Source organism: Setaria italica, chromosome VI (genome assembly GCF_000263155.2).
Source record: "Setaria italica strain Yugu1 chromosome VI, Setaria_italica_v2.0, whole genome shotgun sequence".
NCBI classification, from domain to species: domain Eukaryota; kingdom Viridiplantae; phylum Streptophyta; class Magnoliopsida; order Poales; family Poaceae; genus Setaria; species Setaria italica.
Genome location: NC_028455.1, coordinates 35344285 through 35357596, shown reverse-complemented (window position 1 = coordinate 35357596; position 13312 = coordinate 35344285). Strand labels below are relative to the sequence as shown.

General features: G+C 48.7%; 1 protein-coding gene across 1 annotated transcript; it reads left to right on the top strand.

Annotated features, from left to right (window-relative positions):
• The first annotated feature begins 3445 nt into the window (after positions 1 to 3445).
• LOC111257593 lies at positions 3446 to 8551 on the top strand. Its single transcript, XM_022827447.1, has 3 exons — positions 3446 to 3600; positions 4242 to 4338; positions 4819 to 8551. Exons 2-3 carry the CDS (start codon positions 4286 to 4288, stop codon positions 8249 to 8251), a joined length of 3486 nt encoding a protein of 1161 aa, XP_022683182.1. The 5' UTR covers positions 3446 to 3600; positions 4242 to 4285; the 3' UTR covers positions 8252 to 8551.
• The last annotated feature ends 4761 nt before the right edge of the window (positions 8552 to 13312 follow it).

Genomic DNA, 13312 nt, shown 5'->3' with positions numbered 1-13312 from the left:
TAATACAAGATCTATTTTAACTAGCATTGTTAGCATGAACTCTATGCTGATGGTGATTCAGATCTAATCTAGCATATACAGATGGATAACAGATAAGCAGAGGTAATCAATCTAAAGCAATCTAGACTATGCATATGTTGTGATTCCGAGCAAAGGTAGCAAAGCAACACAGATATGATCTCAGCAAAAAGCCTCTTTAAATCTACACCTCCGATTTGGCTCCCGAAAACCTCCACCTTACAAAAGAAAGATCCTATCACGATTACCTCTATCAATGCAGGTAGTCTAAGGGCACGATCATAAGAACATATTATACTCATCGGTAGATCAGGTATGCAAATCTAGTCACCACAACTACAAGAACACCCTATGCAATCTATCATTGATCGTAGATTAAAAAATAAGTAAACCCGATAAAGTATAAAACTATGGAAGGAGGCACTTAGATCGCTAAGAATAAGAACAGACCTATTGCTTCACCATGAATGATTGTACATCATCAGATCTCCACCAGGATCCTACCTTGATCTTGATGACCCTAGCTCCTGAACTCCGACGTGGATCTTCCTCGCAGGATCTCCAACCATTATCTCTTAAATTCTGGAGCAACTTTTTGGTAGTGGCAATATCATCCATAGCGTTGACAATACCCTGATATTTTTGTTGTAGCTTTTTGCAAAGTAGATCTGTGATACCTATGAGTTCTTTCACAATATGCAAAATAAAAACAAAGTCAAATGACATCATTAATGTAACAACACCAGCAGCCTTTGTTTATCCATAAGCTGTAGTTCCTGAACCTTTACTTGTAGCAATATCTTTCAGTACCAGGTATGTAGGCTTGTAAAGTTTCAAAAGGCTGCAAACTGAATCATAGTGCGAGCTCCACCTAGTATCACCGGGACGATGCAAGGTCCCATTTGGTTGGCACCAATTCCAGTGTCAAGCTCGTTAAACTCAATTAGATGCTTCATTTCAGCAACTTAATTGTTATGCAGGTCCTCATTTCTCTTAATGGTCATCATTTCTCTTACTGATAATAAAAGCTAGATGTCTCGCGTGGCTGGTGCAATCAGTCGCTTCATCTCCCTTTTTGGTCGCCCTGTGCTGCCATGGATATGGATGTGAGGTAGGGTTAGGTATTTGGAAATTGGGGAAACGAGGGGGGCGGCGAACTGAAACTGCAAGTTTGCCATGACCTTTTGCGTTCTTTTTTTTTCCCCTCGGAGCGATCGATTGTCTCCAGGTTCTCCAGGTTCTCCAGGCTGCAGCTAGCGAAGAACTGAAGGGCCCTCACGCTAACAATTCATTTAAGCCTGCCTAAGCAATATTTTGGTCCAAGATCACGTAAACTACAGCAGGGGTGTTAAAAATTCTTGCCCCCCCCCCCCGCCCCCCCTCCACCATTGTTCTCATGCTTGCAAGCGCTGAGCTCTTGAGCTTGAGGAACACAAACTCCGACCTCTGACTGGATGTAGGGCATTCGTCCGAACCAGTATCGAGTCTGAGTGCTTGCCATCGAGAGTCAGGGACACGCAATGCAAATTACTAGTTGGCGTACTAAACACCGATAAATATAGTACCATGTAAGGCTAAAAGTCCTATATCTATATGGCAATGGAATTAATAATATAAACATTATCCTAGGTGGAGGGTTGGTACTGCCCTAATATTTTTGTTAGGGTTAACTGCACGTCAGCATTTTCACCCTGACCTGAATCTACAGGTTTGGCCTGGCCAGTGGTACTATTCATTTGAGCGTGGAACATAAGGCTAGAAATAATTGATCTACTCCATATAAATAGTTTTATTTATTTTCTAAAAAGGGAAGCTCATGGTAGACTTGAAAAAACAAGTTTTTTATTTGTGATGATCGTAGGCACGGATTTTGAAATCAAAAGTAATAGTCTTTTAGGCCCGGTCAGAATATTGCTCAAATCCATTTAGTAATGGACTTTCTGTGTTGGAGATCCGTGCATGCAACATCATTTGATGGATGTTGCTCCACCTTCCTCTACCCTAATACCATATACAATGGAGCCGCCTCCCCTCCTCCTTTTGTTTGCTTTGCTGTTGCTCGCATGCCGCCACGCCCGCGCGTATCCCCTTCCTCACCCACGCACGCCAACCACCACCTTCCTTGTGCGCGCCCCCCGCTACTACCCTCACGCTCATCGGCCGTTGCACCCCCTGTGCGCTAGCCACCATCCCCCCATGTGCGGCCCCACTGTTGCACCCCTGTTCACCAGCCGTGGTACCCCATGCCTTGTGCCATCTACCGTCTTGCCGAAGAAGAAGATAAAAATAGTATTTAAAATATTGATTTTTATTTTAAAATGGTGAATCGATTTTTGTCGAGACATTGAAATAGACATTTTTTGACCGAAAATGTTGAAATAGACATTGAAAAATATTGAATATAATATATTTTACAAAATGTTGATCGACAATTTAGAAAATATTGAATCTAATATTTTTAATTTTTTCAATGTTAGCGTAGGTTTTAGAAAATGTTGAATGTAGTGTGTTCAAAAGTTGACTTAGACTTTTACTTTGAATTAAATGGATTTTAAAGTTACGAGCCTTAACTAGTTTTCACATGCATATGAGCTCCCGTTAAACACGTTATTAAGTTGTTAACGCATTCACGTCACAGTCCAATCACGTTACGTTTGCCGGTTTGGTTGCTTGACTTTGCTTCTAGATCTTTCGTATCGTCCTCTTTTGAAAACTCGTTCGTGATGTACCAGCGTGACAGGATGAGGTTTTGAGTTGTTTTTATTTTTTTGGCTGTGTGATTACTCCTACCCTTTTCCACGAGACATTTAGCACCGACATTTAACCGACGACGAGAACCTCGTCGACGCTGGCTCCTCAAGATCATCATTCCTAGGCCTTGTGATTTGCCATCCTTCTTCCTTCATTCCTAGGCCTTGTGATTTGAGTATGTGCTCAAATTAAAGGAGAGGTCCCTAACAAGCGTGACAGGAGGAGGTTTTGAGTTGTTTTTTTTTTGGGCCGTGTGATGTGCTCTGATTACTCCCACCCTTTTCCTTTGGAAAACTCGTTGCTTTGTTGACCCCCTATCTCTTTTGGAAAGCTTCGAGGAGAGGTACTCTTTGGCATCAATTTCTTTACTTTTTCTGATTGTCTTATGATATGAAAATTCTTCCCCTACCCCTCATCAAATGCGTGTTCTTCTTCTTTCCTGTTCTACCTGTTCTTTCAATCTGACACTTCGCATCTTGCTTGAGCACTGTCTTTTACTTTCCTTCTCCAACAAAAAAGACAGTGTGTTCCTTGCTTGTCGTATCATTGCCTCAGCAAAGGCAATATTGGGCCTGGAAAAGCAAACCCTGGATCCGACAGGGAATACATTCTTTACTTGCCCATGGGCATCCAGCTGCCTTTGGCAACGAAAAAGAATTCAAAGCTATGTCCTGGACTCTTGGGGGGGCATATACACTCTCCATGACCGTGATTCGTAGTTTCAAATTTGCTGCATCGGTTTATCCTCTCACGGTTGTTCAGTTTCTAATCTCTCAAGATTATCTCATCGCTATATCAACAGCACTGCCAGTACGATTCATCGGAAACCAGGTACTGTTTCCATGCATAAAACTCTGTTCAATTTATAGTATTCTGGCTAGATGGTTGTTTTGTTGGTGTTTTGATTCAACTAGAAACAATGATAGAGGCGCTCTGTATGTATGGTCTTTGTGTATCTGGAATTAGCTGAGTGTTCATTCACAAGGTGAGCTCTCGGTTGGCTCCTAAGCATTTGTGGACGGAGCTGAGATAGTAGATCACCAAGAAAACGAGATACTCCCTCCGTTCCAAATTATAAGTCATTCCAACTTTCTTGGAGAGTCAAAGCATCTCAAGTTTGACCAAAATTATACAATAAAGTGCTAACATTCATGATATCAAATAGGTACCATTAGTTTCTTCATTAAATATATTTTCATAATATATCTATTCGATGCCATAAAATTTTGTGATTTTCTCTATAATTTTAGTCAAACATAAAAATGTTTGACTCTCCAAGGAAGTTGGAATGCCTTATAATTTGGAACGGAGGGAGTAGAAATTAAGGAGGTTTATTTTCAAGGATATAGGAGTAGCTTTTCCACTTGTACATATACCACGTATTATTAATTTATCTTTTTGTTATTTTTCTGTCCTTGCAAATAGCATTCATATTTTGCTACTCACTCCAGCTTTCTCCTTTTTTTTTCCAGGTGGGATTAAGCATCAACACCTAACCAAATAGAACTGGCCAGAAATGGAGGTGTCAAGAGTTTTCGAATGGATCGATGAACTACTACATACCTCAGAGTAATACTCAATACTTCTATGCATAAATACAATATGCTATGATGATGCAGTTCTTCAAAACTTTTTGGTTGTCCAAATCTGTTAAAATCACTAATCCTACCAATCTACCATCACTGGTATGCACATGACGTTGGAATTTTCACACATGATATGTGCTATGTAATTTAGTGAACATGAAAAAGAAATTCCAAAATTCTCACGTGACGAGAGTACAGTCTCATTTATTCACATGTAGAAACTTCAAGAGCAGTTCGATGTGATCTCCTTGCACGCACGTCCTAAAAGTATAGAAGCGTCTAATTTGAGAGAAGAGAAGGAAAAAAATTCAATAAAGCTACTTCACCATTTTTTAAAAAAAGATAAGCAATACTGTTATTTCAGTTGTTCACTAGACAACACATTCTGCAAAATTACAAGTTAGTTTATATTACGATTTATAACGTCATGGCTACTGATCACCCCAACTCTGAGTTTTCTCAGGACGTCCTATGCGGAGTTGTTCAACTCTGAGTTTGAAGAAAAAATGACGGAGTGGATCAAGGAGCACCCGGTGGTATGGAATGGAGGAATCGGACCGGCAGCTTCATTCGTGCCGACCCTGACCAGGCTTCTATTCAAGCACACCAAGGACGGGTATGGGTACTACAACCACGTAATAACTGCAAGGCTGTCACCTATGGCTGCGATAGAAGGCAGGATCGCCTGCTATCGGCGGGTGGCATTGGATGTCCTCATGGCTACGGCAAGAAGTCTCAACCTTGACGACGACGACCTTAAGGAGGTCAATCAACTTGCTGCGGAAGAGAGCTACTACGGCTACGACATGGTCTCTGATATACTGGTGTTCAAGGCTTTCATGATGGGTTACAATTGGGATTACTATTTGGCTTGTGTACAGCGCTTGTTATTTGGAGGACACCTTCGCTATAGCAACATTCGGTCCCGGATACCTGAAATGATAAGGTTGCAGGGGAAGAGGCGTCTTCTGCTTGTTGAAAACCTGCAAGTCCCTGTTCCAATGGAAGTGTTGTTTCTCAGTACACAATTTATGCCATTAGGACTCTTGCAGCCAAATGGGTGGATCATCTCAACTACTTCCAAGGATGTCTGCAACCAAAGCAGAGAATATGGGTTTTCATATGGTTCTAGATCGGGTCTGGAATATTACCATACCCTTCATTTCGATGATCTCCAAGGGCAACATTGGACCGTGTTGATTAAAGAGGCCTTAAAGGATGCAGCCGGATCAATCCATAGCAGGCTGATCCATGAGCAACAGGAAGACAAGTTTTGGCTCCACGTAGCTGAGAAGTGCCTGTATTACGGCATCCTCTACTGTCCAATGCAAGGAGCTGCTGCTAGACATGACATAACCTCCGATGAGCTGGTTCGCTGTTGGGTGGCCGAGGACCTGCTTACTCCGCAGAGGACCACCGACAGAAACTACAGGTCTGCGTTAGAAGCAGGAAAAGTTGTAATTCAAGCCTTGCAAGAATATTCGTTGCTGCCAAACCCGCCGTCAAACACTTGTTCAAGGGAGGAAGCTAGCTTCGGATGGAGTGATGCGGTCACTGGAGTTTCAGTGCTAGCAATGGGTGTTCCCCGACTCAAGGAGGAGGAACTTTTCTATCATGAGAAGATTGACCGACTGAGATGGGTCTCATTTATGAATGATGATGGTAGGCATGTAAGTTGGGACTGGAGGGAGACTTGGGACGATGATACCAGAGGATATTTAGAGTGGGACCGGAGCTTTCCAGGGGAAAGGATTAGCACCCTTATCCTAAGAGGCTGCTCAAACATATCAGGCTTTCCTTTTGATAGAGTGTTAGACCACCACCTGCATGTTCTTGATCTGTCCTATACACCCATAAATTCACTTCCACCATCTCTCTCACGGCTATCCAATCTTCGCTTGTTCTCACTCAGAGGCTGCTCCAAGCTCGAGACCTTGTCTTCACCACAACATACCTTTTTTGAAGAGTATGAGGAAGAAACTCGACCTCTTTCCTGTCTGGGAAGCCTCGAAACCCTTGATATGAACGGGGTTCCCTTGCTCGAGCTAACCCAACAAGATTGCAGCAACAAGAGCAATCTGCACTTCCTTGATCTGTCAGGTTCGAGAATCACCATTCTGCCTTCTGAATTCTTCTCTGAAATGTCAAGTCTTGAGGAGCTAATGCTTGGTAATTGCATCCATCTCAAAGAACTGCCTCCCTCCCTGGCCCAACTGTCCAATCTGTTGATCCTTCGTCTGGAGGGGACTCAGATTATTTCTTTTCCAGAGGATACATTTCAAGCAATGCAAAGGCTTCATACACTCAAGCTCATCCACAACATGGCCCTCATGTCACTCCCAACGTCACTATCTAAAGCCAATGGCCTCAGAGAGCTACATATTAATAATTGCAAAAGATTAAGGCTTCAATTTCTCTGGGAAGTAGTACCAGGCCTTGAAGATCTTTACATACAAACATGGGAGGCCTTGGAAGATATCAAAATCCATGGGCACCCTAATCTGAGAACCTTCTCAGTCTCTGGACCGTGGATTAGTTGTCTGTCCTTGCGTGGGTGCAGCAAGCTCAAGATTGTCAACATCAGTGATGATCTTACGGCCTTGGAGGATGTTGATCTTTCCAGAACAGCTATTGAGGAGGTCCCTCACAGCCTTCCAAATCTGCCCCAACTCAGGATGCTACTCCTTCTTAATGTCCCTTGTTTTAAGAGATTTCCTTGGCATCGGTTGGTCCGTTTTCCGAAGGTTTTCTATTTGAATAACTGTTCAGATGATGGTAATCACCTTTCGCAGATGTTTCACCAGAAGAAAACTGACAATATTGCTCAAATCAATATAAATGATTCTAGGATCTTTCATAGCTTCAATGAGGATGCTGCCAACAAGTTAGTCAAGGAAGGACAGTTTTTTCAGTCTTTCAATGTCCAGATAACACCTTGCAGCGTGAGAGGTAAGGAGCCACGGGACAAACCATGTACCGGGATTCAAAGACAATTACCTTATCTTGATGTCAGTTGTTCTGAGGCTGCCACCATTGTGCCCATGATGAAACTTGAGCCAAGAAGGCGTCATGTTGAGATATCTGCAATGAATCAGCACCCAAATGGCTTAAGGATTCTCCCTGTCACAAACTCATTATTCATTACAGATGATGCTTCTATCAGATGTATCAATGACCTGAATTGTAATCTCATGTCGCTAGAAGTATGCCAGCTCCAACACTGCCACAAAATGACCGTTGTATTCAGAATGGAGTCTGATCGCACGGGGCCATTGGTATACGATGATGAGGCTGGGTATTCCACAGCGATTTCAGTATTTCCAGCCCTGAAGATATTGCAGGCCTCCAATCTTAATAACCTAGTATGCTTTTTGGAGACCAGCGCTTTGGCATATCTTGAGGACCGGGGCACGAGCTGGACTCTGAAGCTGAAGCTGCTAACACGCATTCACCTTGAGCACTGCCCTCGTCTGGAGAAAATTTTCCCATCCCGTTTGTCATTACCTGCACTGGAAACTCTGGTCATTCTCTTCTGCCCCAGCCTCAAGACAATTTTCTATAGAGATGGGGTGGTAGCACCTCGTCAACTTCCGAATATCGAAAGCATCTACCTTCAGGAGCTACCACAACTGCAGCACATCCATGAGGAAGCCATGCTCCGTTTCGCAACACCAAATTTGGAGACTCTCTTTGTCCGTGGCTGCCGATCACTTCGTCGCCTCCCATTCCTGAAGGAACATCCGAAGTCGAAGGTGAAGGTCAGCGGAGAGCGTGACTGGTGGGACAGGCTGCAGCTGAGCCTGCCCGAGCAAGGCAACTACTACCAGCAGGTTCCTCCACCACCGGAGTTCGCATCCCGCAAGAAAAAAGTCATCATCAAAAGCTACCTTCGGTGAGTCTCTATTTGCAGCATGAGTGTGTCCTGCACTCTGTGCAAGTGTGTTGTGTGTTTCTTGTAATAATAATATTGCTTTCCAAAGGGACATGAGACATGTAATGTTTGTGGGGGTTTGCTGTTTGTTTGGATTTTGTTTTGTCCATTCAAATACGATCGTTGTGCTTTTATGCATGGCAATGCAAGTTGGGTTGTCGTCATGTAACAAAACTTGCATGTTTGGATTGTGTGGTGGTGTGGGTGAACTGAAAGCTGTTTGTGATTTGCAACGGTTAATGTAATCTGTCAGCGTATCGTTGTACTTGTCTTGTGAGCTCACTCTCGTTACTGCTGAAGTGCCTGTTCTTATTTTCTCGGTGGAGAGCTCGTGCCATGCCATCGTGAAATTGAAAGCATCGGCATCATCTCGAGGTCGTCCCTTTTGAAAGCCTGGTCGCGCCGGCCGCCAAACTGCGAGGCGGCACGGCAACCTTCTCCGCGCGCGACGGTGGATTTGGCTAGCCGAGCGCTCCGTCCAGCGTGGGCTTGCTGACGCTGAGCACCACCGACTCCATAGCTCTACTCCACTGCGTGTCCCTGTCAAGCTGAAGCTCCAAGCCTCCAGCTGAGTTGACCGCTCTGCCTTTTGGATTGCCCTTTGAGCCCACGCAGGCCACCTCAGATTGCCGGATCAGCCAGGTATACCGTTGGATCAACTTTGTGCGGTCCAGATTAATCGGAGCAAAATAAAAGGAGACAGATATCAGATCGTCCCGGTGGCTATTGCGGCAGGCCGGCGGCGGTCGCTGTCGAGGGGACGGGGAGGAAGCGACGGCCGACGGAGAGGTACGCGGACATGCTGGGCGCGTGGTGGAACTGGAAAAAGGAGAAGCGGCAGGGGATTCCGGGGGTGCTCCAAAGGGGGGCGGCGCGAGGCGGTAGGGACAATGATCTCGCAGTCGCTGTCGTGCATACCTAAGGTGAGGCGCGCTCCTCCTTCCTTCATACTACCTTCCTTGTCCTTGGGATGGTTCGATTCCCACATTGCCGGTGGCTCAGCGTCCCCCCATTGTGTCAGCAAGGTTGGAGATCATGGGCAAGCAACTGATTCCGACTTAACCAATACCGAGTTAGTTTGGCCACCCTGTGACAGTTCAGCACTTTCGTGGGCTGGGATCCGAAGGAAATTCCTTTTTTTTAAGAACTTATTAGGGCCTGTTTGGGAAGGGGGTGTTAAAGTTTAACACCCCCTTTTTAACAGATTTTAACACTTTTGGTTGCCAAACACAAGTGTTAAAGATGAAGTGTTAAAATTTAACACCCCTCTTTTCATAAACACATGGAGGGGGTGTTAAAATGTGCTAAAGGTGTTAAAAGTGGTCCCCCTCCCCACTTATTCCCTGGTTGCCCCCCTCTCTCTCCTCTTCTCTCTCCTCCACTGCCCTCATCTTCCTTCCCCGATCCGCACGTCGCGCACCGCCGCCAGTCCGCCCGTCGCGCCGCCGCTGGTCCGCCCATCGCGCGCCACCGCCGGTCCGCGCCGCTCCTGCGCCGGGATGCCGCGCTGGGCAGCACGCGGCGGGCTCGCGCGGGCAGCCTCGCGCGGGCGGCGGGCGGCGGCCAGCGCGGGCGGCCTCGCGCGGGCGGCGGGCGGCGCAGGTGGTGGCGGTGGGGGCTTGGGCGGGCGCGGTGGTGGCGTTGGGGGCTCGGGCGGGCGCGGCCGCTAGCGCCGCGGTAGGGGACGCCGGCGGCGGGGCGGGGCCGGAGGCGGCAGGCGCAGGGGAGGGGCCGACGGGGCGGCCGGCAGCGCCGACGCCGACGCTGGCGCCGGGCACGGCGTGGACCGAGCAGGGGTGGGGCCGGAGGCGCCAGGCGCAGGAAAGGAGGAAGAAGGAAGGAGGAGGAAGGAGAAGAAGGAAGAAGGGGTATTTGGCTGCCATTGAGAGGAGTGATGAGGGGTAAAGTTGTCAATTACAACCTAAGATGTTAAATTTTAACAGATCATCCAAACACCTCAAGATACTAAAGTTTAACACCTTTATTTGAGGGTGTTAAAGTTTAACACCCTGTTAAATTTTAACACGCCCTTCCCAAACAGGGCCTTAATCACTTTGCACAAGTTATTAACTGATGGCAATATTTTGATTTACTAGTGTTGTTTCTTCGTTACGTGGAATGGTGTTAAGAAAAAGGACAGTCGCTAATCTCTAGAGCGCTACGGCATAGCAAAATCTGATTTTTCTTTGCCAACATCATTGAATCATAATTTACACACGATCTATCAACAATACTTTGTTGTTTCAAGGACGAGCTTCGTCGGGCGATGGGTCGCAGAGCTCCCAGCTGTCCTCTAGAGCTTGAGGATGACCCCAAACCGGTTGACTGGGTTCACCTCCTTCTTCCTGGTATATGGCGCTGAGGTGGTGCTGCCATTCGACCTTGACTATGGCGCCCTGAGAGTAAAGGCGTTCGACCCAGACCGGGCCGCGGAGGCTCAACAGGACGTTGTTGACCTACTTGAGGAGGCGCACGAGATGGCCCTCATTCGCTCTGCCCGTTACCAGCAAACCCTCAGCAGGTACCACGAGAGGAAGATTCGAGGAAGGACCCTCGAGGTCGGCGACCTAGTACTTCGGAGGACCCAAACGACCAAGGATGAGCACAAGCTTTCCCCACCATGGGAAGGACCATACACGGTGGTCGAGGTGATCCGCCCAGGCACCTACCGACTGAAGGACGATGACAGCAACATACTCACCAACACTTGGAACATCGAGCAGTTATGTCGCTTCTTTCCCTAATTCGGTTCGTTACAAGTCCTTTCCTTTTCAACACTTGCTCCTACAGCACCCCAGCCCGAGCACTCTCGGCCTGGGTCGCTCGGGGGCTACACGGGGGTGTAACGCCACGTGCACCCTCCTTCACTTTTCGCGTAATCACGCACCTCGCCCAAGCGAAAGGGCGCACTCGAGTGAAAGGGCATCCCGTCCTCCGAGCTACCCTGAGTAATTTATGCTTTAGCTCAGACCGATCAGACCCCACCGCGACTGCGGTTACGAGCAGCTGAGCCTCGCGGGCCACGCCCCGGTTCTTAAGCTTGCAACCTACAGTCAACGGGCAGGTTTGAAAGGAAAAGGGTGAAAAGCATAAGTTACTTAAGGGCACAAATGAGGACGGGTGGGACCAGCTTTCCCACACGAATAAAAACGTCGAACTTAAAATTGTTCACTCGAGGGCCGCAGTCCCCCGCAAAACTTTTTCATACACAAAGAACTAATTACTTTCTACGCAAATCCTACAACCGACCCCCGGTTGGATCGGTTGGTGGCGCCGCTGACACGGACGAAGGATCTTCAGTCACGATCGGGTCGACGCTCGGGTCAGTCGCTGTCGGGACAGTGCTCGACTCCGTCCTGGTCTCCACCTCTTCGCCAGGATCAGCGACACCCTCCTGGTTCGCACGTGTGGCCTCCCACACGTGACGGGCCTTGATGACCCACTGCGTGGTAACGTGCGCGGCAACTACATGCGCGCGGGGGGCCAAGCTTTGACCCAACATTTGGATCCCCTCCATGCTCCATCCGGTGGCGTACTCCCCGCAGATTGCCTCGAACTCTAGGGCGGGGTAGTGAGTCACCACAGACGTCAACACCCCTAACGCCCCGTGGAATACACCGTCGGAGATCAGCGTCTGAACCATGTCCAAAATCTCCGCGAGGTGGATGGTGGGAGTGTTGGTACCCGGGCCTAGCCCGAGCACCTTAGCGACCACCGCCTGCGCCATGTTGCGGAGTTGGTTGAGCTCACCCTTGAGGGTGGACCGCTCTGCCAAGGACCGGGCGAACACCTCCGCGCTTCGACTGACCGTCGCCTACAGGACTGCACAAGAGACCAAGTCAGCGGAGGACAAGAAAACGGGTACGACCCCAACTCAAGGACACGAGACTCACCCTCTTTCACGGCGACGGTTGCGACGCGGCCTTCCTCCGACTACTGCAGCTCTTGCCGCAGAAAGGCGATCTTCTCACCCAACTCCTGACTAGTGTTCTCAAGGATAGGGAGCCCTTCATCCTGCTAGGTCACCTGCTCCTGAAGTTGGGCGGCCTCCCACTCAGCTCGTGCCAGGGCCTCCTGCGAAGCTGCCTCGACCTCTACCAAATGGGCCTGCGCTGCGGCAAACGCCTCCTGCGAAGCCGCCTCGACCTCCACCAAACGGGCCTGCACTGCGGCAAGCACATGCTCGGCATCTGACGCCCGCTCAAGAGCACTGCGCTCCGCCTCCTGGCGCTCTCTGGCTGCCATCACAGCCTCCACCAGGCGGGCTTCTATCGCGGCAAGCTCTTGCTCAGCAGCAGTCGCGCGCTTCTGGACTCTGGCCACCAGTGCCGCCTGATCCTGGGACTCGCGACGGGTAGCTTCTAGTTCACGAGCAAGCTCACCGAGCTGCCACGACGCTGCCGTGTCTCGATCTTGTCGGCCATGCTCCTCCTGAAGGAACTGGGATTTGCGAGTCGATGACTCCTCCAAGCTCTGTAAGACCGGAGCGCGCGTGTTGAGGCGACCACGCAACATCCAGAAGTAAGAAATGAGACCGGGACACAGAGAGCCTACCTTGGTGACACGGGGCAAGTCGACGAACACAGGCTCATGGGCGAGCTCGGCCCTCTCAAGGATCTCCTTGAGCCTTTCCATGACAAAGGCGAGGTCGGACCGCACTGACAGCCCGCTCTGCCCGAGCAAGTTCCAGAGCCCAGCCTGCTCCTTGTCACGGAGCACAAACCGTGCCTTTCCTGGCTCGTCTACCTTGAGCCACACTAGGTCGCCAGCCACCTCTGATTCGCTGGAAGCCCCGACCGCCGCAACATTGTGTGACGCAGGGGCCAATGCCTGCTCCATGGGTGGCAAGATGCATGAGTCTGCCACTTCGGCGCCCTCCTCGTCATCGGAAGGGAGGATCACCACAGGAATATTGCACCCCGCTAGAAATGGCACTTCCTCCGACCCGGTCATCTCCAACACACCGCCCCTAGGCAGGCTCGGTAAGGTGCCCACCCGGGCATTAGCGTGGGCCAGCTTGGGGGAT

What these genes read in the sequence shown, in the direction of transcription:
- LOC111257593 (XM_022827447.1), top strand. Translation starts at nt 4,286, where the DNA reads ATGGAGGTGTCAAGAGTTTTCGAATGGATCGATGAACTACTACATACC. An exon ending in GAACTACTACATACCTCAGA is followed by an intron (nt 4,339 to 4,818) that starts GTAATACTCAAT and finishes GAGTTTTCTCAG; the next exon opens with GACGTCCTATGCGGAGTTGT.